The sequence below is a fragment of the Lepidochelys kempii genome, chromosome 5 (assembly GCF_965140285.1).
Source record: "Lepidochelys kempii isolate rLepKem1 chromosome 5, rLepKem1.hap1, whole genome shotgun sequence".
In the NCBI taxonomy this organism is placed as follows: domain Eukaryota; kingdom Metazoa; phylum Chordata; order Testudines; family Cheloniidae; genus Lepidochelys; species Lepidochelys kempii.
In genome coordinates this window covers 48,641,938-48,664,627 of record NC_136384.1, presented here as the reverse complement: position 1 = coordinate 48,664,627, position 22,690 = coordinate 48,641,938, and the positions used below count along the sequence as shown (strand labels likewise).

The 22,690-nt window shown below is 41.4% G+C and overlaps 3 protein-coding genes across 13 annotated transcripts in view; 1 reads left to right on the top strand and 2 right to left on the bottom strand.

The window, feature by feature from the left end:
- Positions 1-5,634, bottom strand: part of GFM2 (GTP dependent ribosome recycling factor mitochondrial 2) — a 43,494-nt gene extending 37,860 nt beyond the window's left edge. The window contains exons 1-2 of one of the 2 annotated variants that reach the window (XM_073344243.2): positions 5,438-5,634; positions 171-260 (exon numbers count right to left, since the gene is read on the bottom strand). In XM_073344243.2, coding sequence (XP_073200344.1) covers positions 171-233 — 63 coding nt within the window. In that variant the 5' untranslated portion in view covers positions 234-260; positions 5,438-5,634. Of the gene's footprint in view, positions 1-170; positions 5,404-5,437 lie in introns of those variants that run through there. The other variant, XM_073344242.2, reaches the window with a different exon arrangement.
- Positions 5,635-5,926: 292 nt separating this feature from the next.
- On the top strand, positions 5,927-11,792 carry NSA2 (NSA2 ribosome biogenesis factor). The gene is made up of 6 exons (XM_073344256.1): positions 5,927-6,057; positions 7,901-8,088; positions 8,893-9,043; positions 9,686-9,865; positions 10,374-10,566; positions 11,483-11,792. The coding sequence occupies exons 1-6, from the start codon at positions 6,055-6,057 to the stop codon at positions 11,548-11,550; spliced, it is 783 nt and encodes a 260-aa protein (XP_073200357.1). The 5' UTR covers positions 5,927-6,054; the 3' UTR covers positions 11,551-11,792.
- Positions 11,793-15,738: 3,946 nt separating this feature from the next.
- The window catches only part of FAM169A (family with sequence similarity 169 member A), a 66,860-nt gene continuing 59,908 nt past the window's right edge, over positions 15,739-22,690 (bottom strand). For 8 of the 10 annotated variants that reach the window (XM_073344252.2, XM_073344249.2, XM_073344248.2 and 5 more), the window contains 2 exons: positions 21,933-22,139; positions 15,740-20,140 (listed from right to left, as the gene is read on the bottom strand). In XM_073344252.2, the coding sequence (XP_073200353.1) occupies positions 19,586-20,140; positions 21,933-22,139 (762 nt within the window). In that variant the 3' untranslated portion in view covers positions 15,740-19,585. Of the gene's footprint in view, positions 20,141-21,932; positions 22,140-22,690 lie in introns of all 10 variants that reach the window. The other 2 variants (XM_073344245.2, XM_073344246.2) reach the window with 2 other exon arrangements.

Genomic DNA, 22,690 nt, shown 5'->3' with positions numbered 1-22,690 from the left:
AACTATAAAATAAAAACTTTTTTTGATATTTGAAACAAAATGAATATTAAGCTTCATTCCAGACATTAAAATATTTATATTTATTCAGATTGGCCTAGGTATCCCATTTTGCTTAAAAGAAAATATTTAGCAAATGCTCATTGGCAAATAAAAATCTGAGAAAAGCTTACCTCATTGCACAAACTTGATGCTTTCAGGACATTCAGTGAAAATTTCCTTGGAACTCTCAACATTATTACACTATTGTCTACAGCTGTACCCTGCCAATATAAGCAAATACTGTGTAAAAAGATCATGATCCAAATTAAGTATCTGAACAGTTTCCATTCAAGTCACCGGGAAAACTCTCACTGGCCTAAATGGGAACTGTATTGGACCATATTTTATCAAAAATAGAGTAATGCCAACAGATGTTAAAACTGTACATGTACATCTACATACAATATAAAGTATACAGTACAGACCCGTTTACACACGAATCTGCTTAACGTGCGGTAGCACCATGCCTCCCACTGCTACCTATTTAACACGCGAGGCTCGTTAACACGCGGTACAGGAACTTGCTATGTAACGCTACAGATTTGCTCACTAACTCACTGACACAGAAATCAGCAAGAAGTGCAGAGCAGAAACGTGTTGTACGTCTTTACTGATATTGGTAAAGACGTATCACGCATGCTTAGTCATTGTCACACTAGAGAGATATATAATATATAGTAGTTATATAGTAATATATACACTATATTAGAAAATTTTAACCGTATGCCTAATATAATGGCAGAGGGCAAGCATCAGCGTTCCTATACTGTAGAAGAAAAGCTAGCTGCAATAGATCGAGTCAACAGCAGAGAAACAGAGGCCAAAGTTTCAAAAGATATTGGGACTGCCGAATCTACTCTCAGAGGATGGCTAAAAAACTAATCTAAACCGAATGGCTTTGTACAAAATATCGATTCTGCCACGGGGCTTAAGCGAAAACGTGTGCGCTATTCAGCAAAACCCACAATAGACAAGGCCATGCGCATGTGGCTTGCTCAGGAAAGCCTGAAAGGAATGCCACTAAGTGGGCCAATTCTTCAAGCCCAAGCGACAAAATTTGGAAATTTAATGGGGGATGAATCATTCCAAGCCAGCAAGGGGTTTATAAGTCATTTTAAAAAGCGTCATGGCATAGCGCAGGTATCAATTTCTGGAGAAAGCTGATCAGCAGATGAATCGGCCGAGAACGCGTTTCCTGCTGAATTGAAATCTATTTTACAAAATGAAGAATACCACGAAGAACAACTTTATAATTGTGATGAAACAGCTTTATTTGCAAAACTGCTACCTGATAAGACTTTAGCCTTTAATTATGAGACACAGAAAACAGCTGGATTTAAAAAGATAAAAGATCGTGTGACTCTTCTTTTTTGTAGTAATAAGACAGGCAGCCACAAGCTTGCCCCTCTTCTCGTTGGCCAGTTTCATAACCCTTGCTGCTTTAACAACCTCAATAGAGCCAAACTGCCAGTAATATTTCAAAAATAGCAAAAATGCTTGGATGACGAGACATTTTCGATGACTGGTTCCACAACAGCTTTGTTCCAGCTGTTCGTAAGTATCTGCGGTCGAAGAAACTCGAAGCCAAAGCACTTTTACTACTTGACAATTGTCCAGCCCATCCCCCAGCCGAATCATTGTTATCAAGCGATGGAAAAATTTGAGTGTTATACCTACCATTCAACACAACATCAAAAATTCAACCTTTAGACCAGGGCATTATTCAGAATTTTAAAAACAATTATCAACGGGAGCTGATTTTGGCGATCGTGTCATGCACATCTTCAGGCATTTCCGAATTCCTGAAACAGTTAAACATGAAGGAAATTATTTATTTAGTTAAAACAATCTTGGGACGGAGTAAAACAGAAGTCCATTGAAAACTGCTGGATGAAGGCTCGCGGTGATGCCTTTTCTGTCAAAGACGGCTCAGACTCAGAAAACTCCAGCAGTGGCACTGATTCAGAGCCAGACTTTGAAGGATTTTCGGAAGAAGATTCCTACAAACACGCACACAGACAAAGGAGGATAAAGGTAAACTTCTCTTTCAAATGATAAAAGATTTTAGTTTGGATACGTTGCCAGAAATCATTGCCGAGTGGCTGGAGATGGATGAAGATTGCCCGACTTCAGAATTTCTGTCTGAGGAAGAAATATTAATGGGCTGCGAGGCTCAGTTGGACCACGAAATTGATGGTGAGGATGTCACTGAAAAGGTCAAAATTTCGCCCACAGAAGCCCTTAGTGCTGTAGAAACTGTTGTAAGATTTATGGAGGAGCAAAATACGGAAAATATCATTCATCTGCGGCAAATGACAGACTTCATAAGAAAGAAAAAAAATGCGAACCAGAAAGAGCAGAAAATAACGGCATTTTTTTCTTAGTGAATCATAGACACTTTTTTCAGCATGGCCCTCTTAATCCGCGGTCCATTAACAAGCGGTCGTGATGGCTTGACTCCTGATATCTGCGCGTAAACGGGTCTGTACTGCATTTCTAAGACAAAAAATATGCCAGTACTTACTTTGTAACCATAAACTACTCAGTTTAAAAGCATGGGCCATATTCAGGCCCAAATGGTTGCTGAAACTCCTGGACCTCAGGGCTAAGTTCCAGAAGTTGTACAGTATGCCTCTAATTCCGAGGCGGAAATATGGTTTGGTAGCAACAGCATAATACCAGTTCAGGTTTTCAACAGCATCAAATCCATTACATAGCAATCAGACTCAAGGGAATACTCAATGACTCAAGATCCCAGAAGACAAGCTCTTGAACGTCAGTCAGCAAGGAAACAATTCTAAAAAAGAGCAGAGCCCACAAAACACAGGCTTTTGCTGATCTTAAGCTGTATTTGGGAGCTCAACCAGAGAAATGAAAAGAAGTCATGTCTCATGACCCGCATTATCTCCTTCACATGACAACTAGAGACTGGTTGGAGCCAAGGAAGGAAGAATCTTCCCCTGCAAAACACCAACTGCCCATACTCGAAATCCTGCAGTTTGCTCAGGAGAGGTAGGGGCAGAAAGAATGGAAAACATTAACTTCTCTCTTCCTCTAGGTTGGACAAACTGGTATACAAATTTTAGCTCTCTCTCTTGGGATCCAAGTATCATTACTACAGCTATTAGGTCTATAAGACCTCCCAGGACTAATACCTACAGTATTCCTGGGATTATGCGTTGTGCAAAGTGTCAGGTTTTTTTATCTTGTCCAAATGCTTAAGATGTGCTGTGGCCACACACACGCTAGATAGACTTTTTGATCATCACACTGTATTTTTGTTTTCGGTCTGTAGGGCTATTAAAAATTTAAAAAAATTAAAGTGAGCTTAAGTTTGGTGAAGAAAATAATATATTTGCTTTACAGTTTGTGGCTAATAAGGAAAAGGCCCCAAATAGCAAATAAAATAAGGCTGTAAGAATAATAAGTAGTATTCCTTATTATTTGCAATGTGGGAAGGATGCATGGTCCAAAAAGTAATGAATAAAATAAAGAGCTGCAGTAACAAGACAAAGAAAAACGGTCTTAAAAGAAACGAGCACAAACCTTCCCCCTGTTCTGCTGGTAAGCAAGGATGGGGGAGGAGATAAAAAAGGAACGCAGCAAGGATAAACTGCTTCAAACTGGGTTTTTGCTAAAACTAGCAAGTTAGCTGAAGGGTATAAAACAAAGCCATGAACCTGAAGGTTCTTTGTCAGACTGGAGCATATCAGGACAAGACAGTTTTCCCAAAGTCTATCCTATTTGTACATACACTGATCACATGCCTATGGTAACTTTGTTACTGTACGGGGTGTAACGACTACTTATTTTTAGGCTATTAGGCATGTTTAGTGCAATTATACAAAATATCATTTGGCCTTTGGACTTAATAAATGAATTTTTGGTTGAATTGGTGTCTAGTGGTCTCCCTGATTAATATTAACAATGTCAAATATCATGAGTAATTCCAACATTGTCTGATTAACATAAAAAAGTTTGAATTAACACTTCAAATTAAACACACAGCAAATCTACATAACCTTATTTTTCCCATTACTGTTACTTCCCCTCCTCTCCATGTCCTCCTGGTAAGTCATGTTTATTTAGGCCTTAATCATGCATTGCAATCTGTGCAGGTGTAGCAGTCCATCCATGCAGATCACAATCCTGCATCAGGCAGACTATAAGATTTTCACAGAAAGGTTTGTAGTGCAAACATCACAATGGAGCCATAATCCAGTCTAGCACCCTTGCGCTCTATCACAAATCATCAGCCTAAAGCAGAGGTGGGCAAACTACAGCCCACAGGCCACATCCGGCCCACAGGACCGTCCTGCCCGGCCCCTGAGCTCCCAACCAGGGAGGCTAGACCCCAGCCCCTCCCCTACTGTCCCTGCTCCTGCTGCAGCAGCCTGACTGGCTCCGGCAGGGCGGTTGCTCCTGCTGCTCTGAGCAGCATGGTAAGGGGGTGGGGAGGGGTTGGATAACGGGTAAGAAATCCTGGGTGGCAGTCATGAGGCGGTTGGATAGGGCAGAGGTTCGGCGGGGGGAGCGGTCAGAGGACTGGGAACAGGGGGGGTTGGATAGATGTGGGAGTCCCAGGGGGCCTGTCAGGTGGCGGGGGTGTGGATGGGGGTCGGAGCAGTCAGGGGACAAGAAGCAAGGGAAGGTTGGATGTGGGTGGGGTCCCAGGGGCAGTTAGTGTTGGGGGCATCCTGTGGGGGGGATCAGGGGTCAAGGAGCAGGGGGGGTTGGATAGGTTGCAGGTTCTGAGGGGGGCGGCCAGGGGCAGGAAGCAGGAGGCGGTATACAGGGGGCTGGGTCAGGCTGTTTGGGGAGGCACAGCCTTCCCTACCCGGCCCTCCATACATTTTCACAATCCTCATGTGGCCCTCAGGCCAAAAAGTTTGCCCACCCCTGGCCTAAAGATTTCCATATACATTTTCTTTTTACGTTAAGTTTCTCTTTTAACCATGTGTTGTCTCGGTAACGACAACACTGGGTACAGTTATAAATATTAATGACCTGTTATTAATAATGGCTTCTCAGGAAAACGTGAGACGAGAAACAAACAACTCCCCAAGCATCACCAACCCCAACGGCAGCAGAAAGGCAGGCTGGTGGTGTGGTTAAGGCACTAGACTGGGCGTCAGGGTTAAAGTCCACAGACCCCTTAGGCAAGCCACTTTGCCTCCCTGCCCCTCAGATCCCATCTATCAGGGATCCCGCCCGGCCTCTCGAGGAGCTGGGACAGAGCCTGGGAGACGCCGCGATGAGCCGCACGGAAAACTCCGTCAGTGACCCACACCAGCAGGGAGCCGGGACCGGGGGCTGCGCCCGGCCAGCCCAGCCTCTCCAGCGCAGCGGCTCGGCAGCTCGCTCTCGGTCCCAGGCGCCGCTGCCCGGCAACACTCACCGGCCGCAGCCAGGACACCAGCTCCCAGAGCCTCCTCGCTCACTCCGGCCCGGCCTACGAGGGGTGCGGAGAAGGGGGCCTCGCCCGCGGCTGCCCGGTGTCCCCGTGCGGAGACGGGTGGCGACCTCCCGGAAAGATCTGACCCGTCACGCTGCGCCCCCAGCAGCTTCCTTCCGCTTCCGCCCTGCTCGGCCGCGCCGGCACCGCCTCCCGAGCCCCGAGAAAGCCTGCAATGAAAACACGCCTTCCCAGAACGCACCGCGGCTCGGTGTCCTTTCTCTCCCTCCCGGCCAGCCCCTCCGACTCTCCCCGGGTTCCGGGCCCCGCAGGGAGGTCCCAGCAGGCCCTGCTGGCGATGCAGCTGCCGGGTTATGATTCACGCTTTTTTCAACGCCTCGAGGCGGGTGGAAGGGAAGGGCCTTGGCCAAAAGGGGCGTGTGCCGCTTGCTACAGGCGGAACGAAAGTGCCAGTGCCGGAAGCGGTTCTACCCGGCGGCGTTTCCCGGACGCACCAACCCTTTCCTTCTAGTCGCGCGGCAGCCAGACAGGATCGCCGGCCGCTGAAACTTGAGCGCGGGCTGCTAACAGCCGCACCCAGCCCCACGAGCTAGGCCGCCATGGTGAGAGGAGGAGGAGGCTGTTTGAGAAGCAGGGGGCGCTCGGAGGGGTGACGAGTGTCTCCGCCGAGAGAAGGGGGGAGGGGTGGTCTGTGCCTGGAGCGGGCCTTGGGCCAGGCGTAGCCGGAGTGCAGAGTCCCGGTCTGACCCGAGAGCAGCGGGGCCCTGCGCCCCCTTTGGAGCGTCACGTCCCGGGCGCCTCTTCCTCGGAGATAGGCTGGCCTGGCTCCGGCGAGTCACGAAGCAGCCCCCGTCCCAGGCTCTGCGGGGCAGAGAGCGGCTCACCGAGCGGGGAGCGGGTGGGTCGCGGCGGGAGGAGCCCGTGGCAGTGCTGCATAGACCGGGGTCCGTCCGTCCCCCACCCCGGGCTCCCCATTAGGGTTTAAAATACGCGTCTCTATGAGCACAGCAGGCCCGCCGGGCCACGGTGAATGATACGGCTAAAGCCGCGGGTCAGCGCCCAGGAGAGCAGCAGGCTGCTGCCGGGCCTGGGCTTCCCGGTGCCCCCCTAGAGACTCTCCCTATTGCTGCCTTGCCCCAGCGGACACGCGTCTGGACGCGCTCCCCTCTTTTCCTCACCCCCCCCCCCCCCGCGGTGGGGCGCCCCACAGTTCACAAAACCATGTCCTGGGGCAAATGGCCTCAATCTCTAGCCCCCGCTGCGGCATTTCCGCTGGTGCCTCCCTGTGCACATAGACAAAGCATCAGCCTGACAGCTCGGTAGTGTGCTATACCCCCTACCCCGCAGCTCAGTCTCTGTGAAGGACAGGTGAAGGGGAGCTCAGCCAGACACGCATCGCACTGATCACACTCCTAGAAACGAAACCCAGGAAACTAATCCAGCTGTTGCTCCTCCAAGCTAGGATGGAAGAAGAGAATATTTTATATCTGTTTTGCAACATGCAGGAGATGGTCTGATCATGTGATGTTAGCGACCCAGTTAATTGTGTAGATATTTAAACATTGGGCAATCTAAACTGTAACTTAAGTGCTTATCACTTTCACACAAGCCACCATTACATTCCTGTGTGGCTAAACTAGAGCACTAGAAAAGAGCTGTTGGAGGAATACAATATAATAGGTCTGCATTAATTTGGGCAGGCTCCCAGGACCCTGTATAGGGATACAGGACTTCTCTTTTGAGTTATCCTGAAGTTGGGAGCATGAACCATGGGAGCAGATACAGCTCATTAATTGCAAACAGGATATGAGGGATTGACACATCTATCTTTATCATCAATTATATATATGGCCTCCACTACCATAATGTGAGTGCCTCACAACCTTAAATATGTTTATCCTCACAGCACCTATATGAGGTAGGGAAAGATTATTATACCCACTTTTCATAATGGGAACTAAGGCAAAGAGAGAGACTGATCACCCAGGAAGTGTGTGGTCAAGTAAACCTGGCAATAGCTGCTTTATCTCTCTGGAAGAGGCAGTCCTGCAGGGAAACTCTGGGAATAGCCAAGCTTCAGACTGAGGATTAGCTCTGTTTTTGTTTGAGTTAACACTAAGATGACCTCAGGAATGAGGTATGTGTGGACTCTAGATCCAGTGTGTGCATTCTGTCCTGAACAGTGCAGGAACCCCACCAGTTTAGTATCACAAATCTGAAAAACTAAAGTAATTTTTGCTTATACATTGACTGTTGTAACAGCATAGTACTGTTATTAGTCCATTATTAATTGACCATGTCACGTGTGATGAATCCATCAGTTTTGGAACCAGCTATCTCCAAGAAGTATTCCACTATGCAGATAAGAGGAGATTGAGTATATTGTGCAAAAAGCCTCACCACACTTTACTAACTTCTAAACAAAATATCTCCTTGCCTGTACAGCCACAGAATGATTACATAGAGTTACACCGCAAGCGATATGGTTATCGCTTGGATTACCATGAGAAGAAGAGGAAGAAGGAGGGCCGTGAGGCTCATGAACGGTCAAAGAAGGCCAAGAAATTGATTGGGTTGAAGGCCAAACTCTACCATAAGCAGCGCCATGCTGAGAAGATACAAATGAAAAAGACGTGCGTATCCATTTTTTTTCCTTGACACTGTTACACTCTCATGGTAGTTTAAGGTTGTGACTAGACATTGATATAGTTATGAATTATTAAACTGTCCATTGAGGCCTGTTTGAATTGCGCACTAAAATTTGAAAAATGCATCTGACTTGCAGGAACAAATTATTGTGTCATAATTAAAATATTTCTCCTTCTTGCTCTCCCCTATCAAAATTGTTCCTACTATTAGATGTTAGCTGTGGACTTAGCATCTAGCATTGTCAGGGATGAACATTAAATACTAGAACTGCTTCTAGATCTAAAACTGATCGAGGGGTGGGGCTTAATGGAACAATACAAGGTAATGTGTTTAAAGGGCTTTCCATGACTTTTGTATTCATTCAGATGTTTCTCTGTTGCTCTTCTTGTAAACTGTTAACAGAAAAAGCACAGTGGTTTATACCATATTATTTGGATCTTAAGATAAATTACCATACTAATCTTAACACTGTCAAATTAAAATCACACTTCTGTTTGAAACTTTTACCCTATATTGTTGCAGATAACACCCACAATTTATTATAACTGAATTAATTAGAAGAAAAATATTCTTATTTAGCTTGTGCACTTAACATTTTGTGCATAGATAGTTTTGGTCATATGCTGCTGTTGGAAATAACTTATCTTTAAAGAGAGCCTCTGAGCATACATAAGGCTTAAGATGACAGGTCAATGTGATAGTGGCTCATGTTGTCAAGCTTCTACATTAGATTTTTTTTTGTACACCCCGAGGATGTTTTTCTGAATACTTGTTGTTTTTCCTTTTAGCATTAAGATGCACGAAAAGAGAAACACCAAGCAAAAGAATGATGAGAAAACCCCAGAAGGAGCTGTACCAGCATACTTGCTGGATAGAGAGGGCCAGTCCCGGGCTAAAGTTCTCTCCAACATGATCAAACAGAAACGAAAAGAAAAAGCTGTAAGTAACAATAGAAAAATTCAGATAATTGCTATTACTACGGTTTATTTAATGACCATTCGCAGTATTCATGCTGACTTCACTTGCAATCTGGAGGCAGAGTCTGAATAGTTCTGCAGGTTTGATTAGCACCTTGTTAAGCACTTTTTTTTTTGCAGTAAATATAAACTTAGTATATTGGTTCCTGCAAAAACTCTTAATGGCAGAGCTATTGAGTCAGAAAAATAGCTAACAATCATATACAGTAACTTAACTTTCATGACATTTACCAACAGTGTTAAATCACCATTGACTTCAATAGAATATGAGGAGGAAGAACAATCAGTAATGTTTCCTGCATTTAAAAAATATTGCCAGAAAAAGAACAGCAACTAAAAATGTATCATCTAATAGATATAAAGAATTCAGATGTTTGAGACAATAGTGTGTTCCCTATGCTAATTGCCCCAGTTTGTCAGAATGATGGTCAGTGGCTCTTTTTATACATGTCTTTATTACAATAATATTTTGAGTTGCTACACTGTAAATCATATAAAAAGGAAGAACTATAATTACTCTTTAGTAAAACTGTATTTTATTCTTTGATATCTCTTCCCTTCCATTCACCAACACTATAATAATGCTACCGGCCCTCCATTGTAGGGGAAATGGGAAGTTCCTGTGCCAAAAGTCCGTGCACAAGGAGAAACAGAAGTTTTAAAGGTGATTCGTACGGGAAAGAGAAAGAAGAAGGCCTGGAAGAGGATGGTTACCAAAGTCTGCTTTGTTGGGGATGGCTTTACTCGAAAACCTCCTAAATATGAACGATTTATTCGACCAATGGTAAGTTACTTGTATACAAATATAGTTTAACGTATATTTATAGCATTGAGTCAGTACATAGTATTTGTCAACAGTGACTCTCCCCAGTGAAAAGAAAAGGAGGACTTGTGGCACCTTAGTTTCTAACAAATTTCCAGTGAGGAAATATACTTTGGTGATAATTAAGGTTAAGATTTTATTATTTTTAGTAAAAGTCATGGACAGATTGCTGGCACTAAACAAGAATTTACAGAAGCCTGATCCCCACTGCCAGGGCTGACAGCGAGAGAGAGAGTGAGGATGTGGGTGTGGCTGACAGCTAGAGCCCCGCTGCTTGGGGCTCACCAAGGTTGAACAAATCTGACATCTTACAACTGACAGGAGACTCTTTAAAAAATACCAAAAATCACTTCAATCACTTCTTGCTGTAATTCCTAAAAATACAGGAAATTATGGAAACAGCAATTTAGTTAGTTGGAGGTCAATTTTTTTTACTAATGGCTTTTATAATTTTATATTTATATAACAGGGCTTACGTTTCAAGAAGGCTCATGTAACACATCCTGAACTTAAAGCTACTTTTTGTCTACCGATACTTGGTGTAAAAAAGAATCCCTCTTCCCCTCTGTACACAACATTGGGTGTAATTACCAAAGGTACTGTCATTGAGGTGAATGTGAGTGAGCTTGGCCTTGTGACACAAGGGGGCAAAGTTATCTGGGGTAAGTATCCAACAAAAAGTTATCAGCTGTATTCCATAACTAGTCTAGAATTTTAACAAAGAATAAAGAGATTTTAATCTGATTTGTTATATTATAAGCATGTTAGTCTTAAGCTTTCAGTTCACCTTGCAAATGTCAAATTATGTAAGGGTCCAAAATCAACAATACAATACCCAAAATACTTGAATATAGCTGTTTTGGGATTTAAAGTTCTTCATTATAAACTCTGAGCTCTGGAGGGCGCTTTCATGCGTAAGCTGAAAAATGTTGCTAAATTGAAATCTATTTTTCTTTAAGAATATTATCAAAATGCAGTTCTCATATTGCAATTAGTGTTTTGGAATGGGAGTCCATTAGACTACACAGGGTGGGATTGGTGGAGGGAACTTTTAAAGGTGAATAAGCTTACATTTATTCTTAAAACATAAGAATTAGGGGTCACCAAATGCAATTAATAGGCAGCAGGTAAAAAAACAAACACAAGGAAGCATTTCTTCACACAACACACAGTCAACCTGCGGAACTCTTTGCCAAAACATATTGTGAAGGCCAAGACATTATAACAGGGTTCAAAAAGGAAATAAACCTATCCTCCATGAATTTATCTATCAATGGCTATTAGCCAGGATGGGCAGCAATGGTGTCTCTAGCCGTTTGCCAGAAGCTGGGAATAGGCTACAAGGGATGGATCACTTGATACAGGTTCTATTCATTCCCTCTGAAGCATCTGGTACTGGCCACGGTCAAAAGACAGGATATGGGGCTAGATGGACCTTTGGTCTGACCCAGTATGGCCGTTCTTATGTACATTTAACTGTCTTTCAGGGTTAAGTTTTTATTTTCTGTAGAACCAGAAGCTGTTGGAAAATGATGCTTTATTCCAAGTTCTTTTCTCTTTTTTTTTTTTTTCCTTTAGGGAAATATGCACAGGTAACCAACAATCCAGAAAATGATGGCTGTATTAATGCAGTCCTGCTTGTTTGATTGGGGCCTTACTAAATATTGCACATGGACTCTTGCAAAATTGAGGCGAGTAAATCAAGAAGCTTGCAAGCAATTTAAGACTTTTAGCTTCCCACAAACCAAGCGTCAAACTTGAACCTAAGAGAGGAAGGTCAAAGAACTTAAACAATCAAGTTCCTGAAAATTTTACAATTAAAGCCCAATGGTATATAAACTGTTTGTTCCATTGAATGTTACCAGAATAAAGTCAATAAGCTTTCCAATTTTGTTTTTGTTGGGACAAAGTTATGTTTTTCTAAACTTTCTACTGTAACTAATTGAAAGTGATGGTTGCTCTCCTTCTGCAATTTGTGATGCAGGAATCACTTTAGAATTGCTAAATCTGGAAGAAAATTCAACTGAGGTTCTTGACAATGGGAAACAAGAAGGGAGAGTCATGCATGCAAACTGCCCATCAGTGCATAGGTTAAGTTGGGGTCCTAAAGGTGGATGGAAAACAAGAGGAAACCCCAGATACAGAGAAGAAAGATCAAGATGATGATGATGCAGTTAAGGGCCAAGCAGCTGCAGCAAAGAGTGCTGATTGTCAGAAACTGCACAGCACAAAGGGCATGTTCTGCCATATCTCCAGCTTACTTGCTGGTGGGAAAACCCCATAAAGAGGGAAGATATGTACCTAAAACTCCACATGTTCACATGTTCATCTGTGAACTAATGGAGAGAACCTAGAGGAAGCAGTGCAGCTGGGAGAAGGGAAGGAGATAGTGATATCTGAGCACAAGTAATAGTACCAACATTTTAGTACTTGCCACTAAGTATCCTGCTGGGGTTAGAAGGAGGAAAGGCTCTGACTTGCAGGCATTAGTATCTAAGAAGTGTGTGCTTTGAACAGTTTTTTTTTCCATCACTCAGACTTTTGATGCAAGGATTGCCAGAGGTGTGTCAATCTTTATCCTATGTATGAACCTACTGTCTTCATCATCATTTCCCCCCCCCCCCCCCCAAATCTCAGCTGCATCAGAGGAGGAAGTAGGGCCTGAGAGCATGACTCTGTGCTTCCAGGCAAGGAGGTAGTGAATACTGAGGAGTCTGTATTCATAGATTTCTTTGCTGCCTTGTTTCCTGATAGATGGCAGTATCTGCTAGATGTATATACCATCTACTGAATTATCTAAGAAGTGAAGGAAAATACAATACCTACAATTAAATCAATGACTCACTTTTTTTTGTTTTTTTAAAGCACTAATGTAAGTTCTTTAGTGAATGTGTAAATTCAGGGGTTATTCTAAATTCAAATTAGTTTGAATGCCATTTGGTTATACTCTAAATATTTATTCAGAAAGCAATCAAGCCTTCAAAATAAGAATTTTTCCTTCTGCTATAATATTGGTCAGAGATCATGAACATACCAACAAGCTGTAGAAAAACTCCTACCTCAATTAGTAGTAGCTGAAAGTTATGCAGTGAGTTTTTAAAAATAACTTTTTTGTACTGGTTGAAGTATGCTTTAACAATTGGAAACAGAACTTTTTCAATAAGTGACAAAGACTTGAGTTATTCAGAGTACGTGGCTTGATTTTAAGAGGTACATAATTTTAGTCTATAAGTACAGTGGGACTTACAAAACCATCCAGTCAAGCTTCATTTGTTAGAGGACACTGCTAGTGTGAAGCTAAATTAGACCCTTAACTTTATTTTGAATTTTGGAAAAAGATACTCATTTCAGAAGTGCTTGTTGATGCAGTTACTACTGGTTACAAGTGTAATGATGGTAGTAGACTAGACGAGTAGTCCCCCAAACTTTTCAGGGTTGTGCTCCCTCCCTGCCCTTTGTGGGGGCTGGTCCTGTCCTGTCCCATAGGGGGATGTGCCCCACAGTTTGGGGACCTTTGGACTAGACAAATACTGATTCCTGGCTCTTCTCATACTGGGGGTATGATCTAGTCAAAGCTTTGTTCCCCCTCCTCTCCCAAAAATACATCTTCAGTAGTTCCCTCTATTACAATCTCCCAGATTGTACAGTTTGTGCTTATTAAGTTTGATTGGAATGAACAATCTGATATGCTGAACATGCAGTTACTTTCAGCTTTTATCTTCTGTCAGTTGTTCGGGAATACAAGTTTTTGGGTTGGATGACCCACTATATCAGAAGTTAGAAAAAACAAACAACCAGATTCTTTAAAGCGGTGCATGAAACCATCACCACCACCAATAAATATCCAATCAAAGATGTTAAAGGTCAGGTAGCTCAGAAGCTAACTTGTCTTTAGCTACTCCATCTATACTTGTTTCAAGCCCTCAGCAATTATACATATCAACTATCTTATTCTGATGATTTAAGAAGCCAGAGGTAGTCCTAAACAAGGAAATAATTTGCAATTAAAGTTATTTTGTACATGTAGAAAGTATACCACTAGCAGTACCTTATGCTGCATGATCACATTTCTAGCTCCATAATGGTATAGTTGTAAAGGTAGAATTTTTGTAATAGAAGGCAACGTAAAAAATAGAATATAAATTAAGGCCCCAAACCTGCAAACATTTGCACACATACTTCAGTCTGTAATCCCACTCTTAAACAGGCCTTGTATGAAACACACTGTTGCAAGCTCATGCCATATTTTATTTCTTAAAGCCCCAGTCCCCTTGTGTCAGGTGATTACATAAGAATCGGCTTTTGTTTTAAAAAAAGTTCCAGCCCCCCCTTTTTTTTGTAGAAAAAAGGACCCAAAGTCCCAAAGGTATTTAGGCTCCGAACTTCCATTGATGTCAAAACCTTTGAAGCTCTGGACCAAGATGCCTAAACACTCGACAGTGTGATTTTTCTGGACCCGACTCATTTATTTGAATGCTTGGAGTTGATGGTACTAGATATATCAAAAGGTACTCTACAGACATAGTCAAATGGGACTGCTGACATGCAGAAAGTGACGCATATGCACAATGCTAAGTGTCCGCAGAACTGGGACTTAAGTCCATAAGAAACTGCCATTAAATGGATCAAGCTAAATGCATTTTTTGTACCAATTTAACTACAGAAGCTTCTGTCTAAAGTTACGTTCACGCACTGATTGGCTTAACTGCATTTTTTTTTAAAGCCAGAATTTGTGTGTGTTTTAGGAAAGTCTTGTCAGAGCCATGTATGTCCCAAGACTGTGCCTTCTAATTGGTTAACTAGTTTTCAGACAAACATTTATACAATGAACAAACAAAAAAGTTACATGACTGATTTGAATTTAATGAGGTTCACAAGCAAATATAGTGTGTATTGATATTTGCTTGGCAGGTGGGGGGACATTTTTGTGATGATAGGCTCTGGCCCCAACCCCTCCCACGTCTCATGTCTGAAATACCAGTTGAATTTGTTAAGATCTACACATACAGATAGACAATTAGAGGGACGTTTTCATCTAATTGTGGTCTCTGTTTATGAAAACACAATCTTAAATATGTGTTTTAACTTAACTTGTATTCATGCTATAAACACAATCCACTGTGAGCTGCATAATACAGCTGTTGCCAATAAGGACTTACTCCCGCAATTGTGTCTTCATGGCACCTTGTGGAGCCACGCGGGCCTCACTTGGGGGGAGTTCACATAGGTCCGTCCACCTGCATGGATGCAGTTGCAGGATCAGGACCTACATATGCGATCTCTACCTTCTCTCAACTTACGTTTTTGTTCCTCCAATCTGTGTATTATCATGTTGCAATTTGTATTTTGTTACTATTTTAAACTTAAGGTTAAAGAACCTCTAACTCTGGTTCTAAGACCTGTTTAAGATATGTTTGAAATATACTGCATTGACTGGATAAATTATTAGTTCTACCTTATACCACCAATAGTTTAGTCTGAAGTTGTTAATGTATAAGAAAATTAAATGTGGACATATGAAGCTATAAAGTGGGGAGTGAGGGGGGAAAATCAGTTTTGTCTTGCAGTTCACATTTTAAGCCTGCAATCCTGGGGTTTATTGAACAGTATTTTTCATTAGGTGAAAAGTTCAGATTCCTAAAGCAAAGTTCCATAGTAGTATTTAAATTATGGACTAAAGCTAACATAGTTAAATACTGACATTTGGAGAACTATAAATTGTACCTTAGTGAGCTACAGTGATTGAAAATGTTTGCTGTTTAGCAGAGGGGACTCAAATACTGAAACCAAGAAAGAAAAGTCACAAAATATAAGTTTAATTACTACTTTGAAACATCTCAAAAGCCATTAAGACAATACCAAAGGAAAAACTAAAAATACTATAACAAGACTTAACACAGTAATCCAGAATAGCAGTACATCTTCCATAAGAGATTTATAAACATAGTACCACATGTTTAGAAAACATTCAACACCACATTTATGAAAATAAATTTAAAATGTATCTCCTTGGAAATAAAGTTTGAAAATGGTGTATCATTAATCAGAATGGAGCACATAAGCTGACACTAGGACTATTTATTGCTAGCGTATGTATAACTTAGGTAGTGGTGTTGATGTCATTGCAAATGAGATCTAATTACTGAAGTCCAGGAAATATTATGATGGGCGGGGGGGGGAGACACAGCAAAGAATAAGCAACATAGCATTTATCAAGCTAAAACTCAAATTCCATTTCTGAAAGAAGATATGAATTCTAAGTTTAATGTGATGGGTTCTGAGAAACAGAATGAGAACAGTAAACAATATTTCTGCATGAAATGAACATGGCCTTTACAAAGAAAAGAATACAAATTTGTGGGAAGCAGAGCAATCTTCATGAAAATTAGTGAGCAATACAAATAAGACATGAACAAATGTCAGGTTCAAATACAAAGCCATTTATCATCTAAGGGTGAGGCGGAGATCAAAAGTTAGTGTTCTTTAAGCTCTGATTCTAGACTAAATAAGGCTCAAGAATAATACTGCTTGCTTTAGTTGTCCATATATTGTTCCACATCGTGTTTTAGTAACATTTAGTACAAATTGTATAAAAATCAAACACTATTCTGATTTTGGATTGCTGGTGTGGTAAGACCTTAAAAAGTTCTAACCGTTCAATGGTAATCCGAAACAAGACAGTATTTTACTTCTGTTAAGCCTAAAAAAGGGTAATTTTATTTCCCAAAGTTAAACTTTTCATTGACATGCTTAGTTGTAAATGGAGATGTTCTCTTTGCAATAGCATAGCAGAAAGTATATTTGAGATTATGCTATGTTGTAATTAGACTTTCAACACTGTAATGAAAATTAATTATTTTGTGTGAATAGCTTGATTTCACCAGCTCATTGTTCAGATAGCTGATACCAAATATGACATTTAGCTCAAATGACTGGTGTAATCCTTCTGTAGTAGTAGGATATCCCTATTAGCAGCAGAATGGCTGTAAGAATTCTTAATTATGCACCTGTTCTCCATACTCCTAATAATCAGGGGCCTGATTCTGATCTCAGTTTTGCTAGTTTTACACAAGTGTAACTCCTTTGGACATCAATGAGTAACTCAGTTTACACCAGTTTAAGTGAAATCAGATTCAACCCCTAAGACTCTGCTCTTGCTGCCACATAAGTCAAGTGGAGTTTTACTGTTGAAATAATAATTGGTGCTAACGCAAATGTAAATGTGCAATGAACAGGAAATATCTGAAACAGGATATGTTAGAATAAGTTAGTTCTGAGTTATCCATATGGGGGGAAAAAAAAAACACACACAAGTGAACTGACCTTAAATGCAGCAAGCCAGGGTGCATGGTCTGAAAAATGCTGTTGTTCAACACAATTGAAAATGAAAGTGAGTTTTAATTAAAAGTAGATATTTTTGTAAGTATCTACTGAAGTACACGAGTCTATTACTCTTTCCCAAGGCTTAACTCTTTGCAACTAACAGCCTAACATTCATATCCTCCACTTTTTAAAATTTACTATACACAAAAAACATATTTTTAGGTCAACCCCCGTCCCTAACGAGTTCAATTCTTGCAACAACAAAATGTAGTGTTTTCCAACTGTCTATTTTTACAACTAATCTTAGCACTAAAAGAGAAGCCACAGCATACATAACAGGTTTTTCTTGTGTGCTTTATAGAAAATGTTTAATTGGTTTTTAGAAAGGCTGAAGGTTCACTTGAATATTTATAAGCAATCGAGAAAAGTTCTGCTTATACCTCTCATCCACAGTGTTAATATACAACAAATGTACATTGACAGGAAAAGTTGCAACATTTTAAGAACTCCAAATATAACTCAATGATTCTATGAACCCCAATTCCAGAGCATATGCAATACAAGCCTCTAAAAAACCTGCACCCTCATTGTAAAGTGAGTGAAAACAGTTTAAAAGAACAAGGGTGTTTCACCAGCTAAATAAGATAAGAAAATATCTAAAAAGTTAAACTGTACATTCATAAAATCAAAGCAGATTCTTATACTTGTTTCATAGAGGATAAAAATTAAAAGATCATTGATGTTATTCAAGTGAACCTTTTATTTATAAACCCTAAAGAGAAATAAGTAGGTACCTCCAATTTTGAGACATTTAGGTGCCAACTTTTGCTCATCTATCTTATAAAATATGTAAGAGTACAAATAGTAACATTTCTTCCTTTCTGTGCACGCACCACTGCTCACTCTTATTCCTGAGTTTTTACCCATTATTGCAGGAGCTTCATTATTGGACAGAAATAAACGGCGATTTAAAAATATATAAATTGATGTATAACATTGCAATTTGAGTCAAATGTGTTAGAGGTATCACTGAAGATGGGGTAAAAGGGACTATTCAGAAACATGGATGAATGGTCTAGTTTTTTTCCTGCCAACTCTGTCTGTCTGTCTGAATGCTGCAAGCTTGGGTGTTACTAGCCAAGTAACCAAACTGGAAAGCTGTTATCCCAGAAATTATATCAGAGTCAGGGCTACTTCACTCTTTCATCTAACTGCAACAATCTCCTGGTAGTTAGACAAAGACAAGAATTTGGCATACACGGATGTTTGCTGCAACTCCGATTAATGTTTACTTTACACTAATGAAATGTCATGGTATACCTGGAATTTTTGGGCCCACAGAAGTCTTGCACCTGATAGACATCACATCTACCGGCTGCTGAATGTACCAGCTAAGTATTTGGAAGATACCAGGTAGCATTCCCTATTCAGCCCATTTCCAGCTGAAGGGTTATTTTAAGTTATTTTCTGCACTGTGACACAAAGAACCAAATCAGCACATGTACATGGGGTGGCAGTCCAAACAGATCTGTAAACGTATGGGTGGCTCAACACACAAGTAAAAGTAGATGCTATAAAAGTATGCTTAATGTTGAATTTTGAAATTATAAATGTATAACTTACCATATAAGCATCATTAATGCTCCACTAAAAAAGCTTCATTATTGTATTGTACAATGCTAGACATTGTTTTGACAGTGCTTCAGATCATGGACTCAGCTGTTTTTCTTTCAAATGAATAGTAAATGGGATTTGGAAGTAGGGGTGGAAAATCAGTTCACCTAAAACAATACTAGAGAAAAAATAGATAGTACTGTTCATGTTATTTTGGACCATTAAGTTGTAAGAGTAAGTTCTTGTGTATACTCCCCTCATCTTGAGATCAATATTTATGCCATATATTCTTTTTCTCTACTCTATTCTCTGGTAGCCTATGTGGGCTTTCCCCCCGCTGTCCTGCTTTTTTCTCAAGCGGAGAACACAATTTTATAAACATCTGGTGTGAAATCCTGGCCTCACTGAAGTCAATGGGTTTAGGATTTCACAGATGGTATTTTCTTCTAACAATTCTAATCTTAAATGTAAATTCTGTTGCTTTGCTAACACAACTGTTCCATTTATTCAGCATTTATCCTTTATAAAGGGGGAGATTGGCCATTTACTTCCATACTCCGATGAAGCTCATTGTATAGTGGTTAAAAATTCGAGAAAAGTTGAGGAAAGGTGGTGAATCCCGAAGAGAAGTCTAACCCAAACTTCTGAATACATGTGTATCCTGTGTCCCATGCAATTTAATAATACCCTATTTTAAATGAAATAATAACTTACAAATAGCTGGATTAACAAGCGACTTCATTGTTAAGCTGGCTTTCCTTTCTTCTTGGGTGGTCCTTTGTATCCTTTGGCCTTTCTTCGTAAGTTCCTCCGATCTACTATTGGTACCTCAATTTCTGTTTCTTCTGAGCTGCTGTCAGCAACTCTCTCTGCTGCTGTCTGCGTGTATTGATCCATCTGTTCAGAAGACTCCTCATACTGCTCTTCTGATTGGTTCTTTTGTCCTTCTGAATGTTGCTGGAACGACACATCCTCAAGTTCAACCACTATCAAAGAACTCTGACCAAGGACAACAGGGGTTTCTTGTGAATCATGCCCTGCTTCCTCACTTTGCTCCTCCAAGGAAGAAGATGCGTTGGGCGACACATTTTCAGAAACTGATTCTTCTAGTGCTTCAGTTACCACAGAGTTTGAAAGGCCATTATCGGATGGTTCTTCTTTTGGCACTGAAGCTACAGTATCTGTACTTTCATCAGATGATTTCTTCCTTTGCGCTGTTTGCTGCTCCTCTTCAATGCCCTCTTTTTCCATAGATATACTTTCCTCCGTCAGTATTTCTGAATCAGTAGTGTTCATAACCTGAGAAAAAAATAAGAGTCAAAACCATCAAGGGGACAATTCACATGTTCTGGAGATGGTACAGACTCTGGGCCTTCCCCTGCAAGGTGCTGAACACCCTCAGCTCACAGTGGGAGTTGAAGCACCCAGCGATTTACAGCATTGGGTGGACCATTAACAATCCTCTCCTTCCCCTCACACAAGCCATCTTCCTGGCTTAAGGGCCTTGACATTATCTGATGTTTTCTAAAACTTTGAAATACAAAAATTCAGAGGATCACTCATGCACAATGGGGCACACTTCAAAAGCAGTGCAGAGTAAGCATATGGACATTGGCTTGTCTGTACTTGTTCCAATAGTTAGCATTCTGCTTGGTGCCTATAACTGACTGTGCCTTTAGATTGTAAATTCCTTGGGATGTGGATCTCCCTCTCTATTGTATCAAACATAAATTACTTGTCTTCGCTGTCAAGGCCCTTCAAGACCTATCCACACCCTACCGATCATATCTCATTCAGTATCAAAAGGTTGACTCCCACCGCTGATCACCCTATGATGCCAGCCACCATCGCCCACTGTTCAATTTTCAAACAAGCATCTTTGTGCTTTCTCCCATGCTGCTCCCTACTCTTGGGAGCAGCTCCTCGTACATATCCACAAAACTACATTATCCTCCTTAAAACTCTTTTGCCTAGAAAAAACTTGACAACAGTTCAGTTGCTACAGTGCTGAGACCACTGTATCATGGTGACCAATATTGTCTCATTTCCTTGTTCTCCTGTCTGTCTGTATCATCTCTGGTCTTAGATAGATTGTAAAGCTCTTTGGGGCAGGGACCATCTTTCTGTTCTGTGTTTGTACAGCACCTAGCACACTGGTTCCCAAACTGGGGGGCATGAAGAAATTCCAAGGGGGGCGCGAGGCTACCCAGCCCTTGAGCTCCCGGCCGGGGAGGCTAGCCCCCAGCCCCTCCCCTCCTGTCCACCCTCCCCCACAGCCATGCCGGGAGCGCAGCTTGCGCCCGCCCACCTCCCAGGCTTTCCAATAAGCCAGTCCTGCCGCTCTGAGCGGCCTGGTAAGGGGTGGGAGGGGTTGGATAAGGGGCAGGAGGTCCCATGGGGGGCAGTCAGGGGACAGGGAGCGGTTGGATGGGGCGGAGGTTCTGGGAGGCAGTCAGGAGACAGGGAGCGGGGGGGGGGGGGGTTGGATGAGCTGTGGGGTCCCGGGTGGAGGTGGTCAGGGGACAAAGAGCAGGGTGGGGGTTGGATGTGGGTAAAGGAGAGGTGGGGGGTGTGAGGGTTTCTTGAAAATTAAAAAGGGGGCCTGATGCCAAAAAGTTTGGAAACCACTGACCTAGCACAATGATGTCCTGGCCCAGAACTGGGGCTCTTAGGCGCTATGGTATTACAAATAAATAATAAGTTTCTTATACTTTACCAGCAATTAATGGTGTAATATATTTTATTTTCCCCTACTCATTTTATCAAATCTAAGTACTGAGAGAAATTACTAGCCACAACAGAGGGACGGCTTGTTGAATATCGTTATTTTCCCTGACGATACTGGAGACGTATTTGAGTATTACTAAGGGAGATTGGACCTGAGCGTTGTTTTCCTTAGTTTTAATGAACATAGATTTATTGTTATTGCATATTACTAAAACACCAGTCTTATTTTATTTATGGATTTTGCCATGTGTTCTGACAACTGCTTTTGCAAGTAATTCATGGCCTATACCTATTAAATAAATAAACGTACTATATGCATTGCAGAAAAAAGACCTAAAATATCATTTTGTTGCACTTCCCTCACCTTATCTGATGCAGTGTCTTCAGAAGATTTTGCTGAAGAGTCAAGAATTAACGGAACAAACAGAGTTAAAGATTCTTCTTCGGGATTGTCAGACTGTAATTTTGATTCACCATCTAGTATTTCACTAGCTGTTTCCTCTTCAGTCATGAGAGATGGTTTGATAGTCTTTTCTGTTAGCTCACCATTGAGTGGCTCTGATTCAGTTTCCTAAAGTGACATTCATAAGTCAAGGTAGGGCACAGCCATTGTTCAAAACATCAGCGTAAAAAACGTCAGAGGCAGTACTTTTGCATACAGACATTGATCAGCAGGGTGTGAGGTTCTACCAAGACGCAAATGTTACTTCTAGCTTTAATTTCATAACTTCTGTTACAGAGTAAAACTGTTGTTCAAACAGTTATATTTATCATGTTTTTTTTATTTTTTGGCTTTTTTCAAGCATAAAAATTAAAGCACACATTTTCAAAATTTACAGGAGTCTCTGATATACAGCAAGCCATTGGTTCCTTAAGGATCATCTAATTTTCTTCAGAGATACTAGACCAGATTCTGGCCTCTGCTCCAGCTACTTTGTGCTGCCAGAGTTAACAGGCTAGCTGGGGATTTACGTTACAGAAGCTCTTGTGGACTCTAATGTTCACAGTAAGTATAGAGGACATTTCCCTAACCTTAATTCTGTACCAGCTTCATCTTCCAAATGGATTTAAGATGTAGTCCTACATAAAGTGCATTGCAATAAATTTCATATAGAGTTAGCA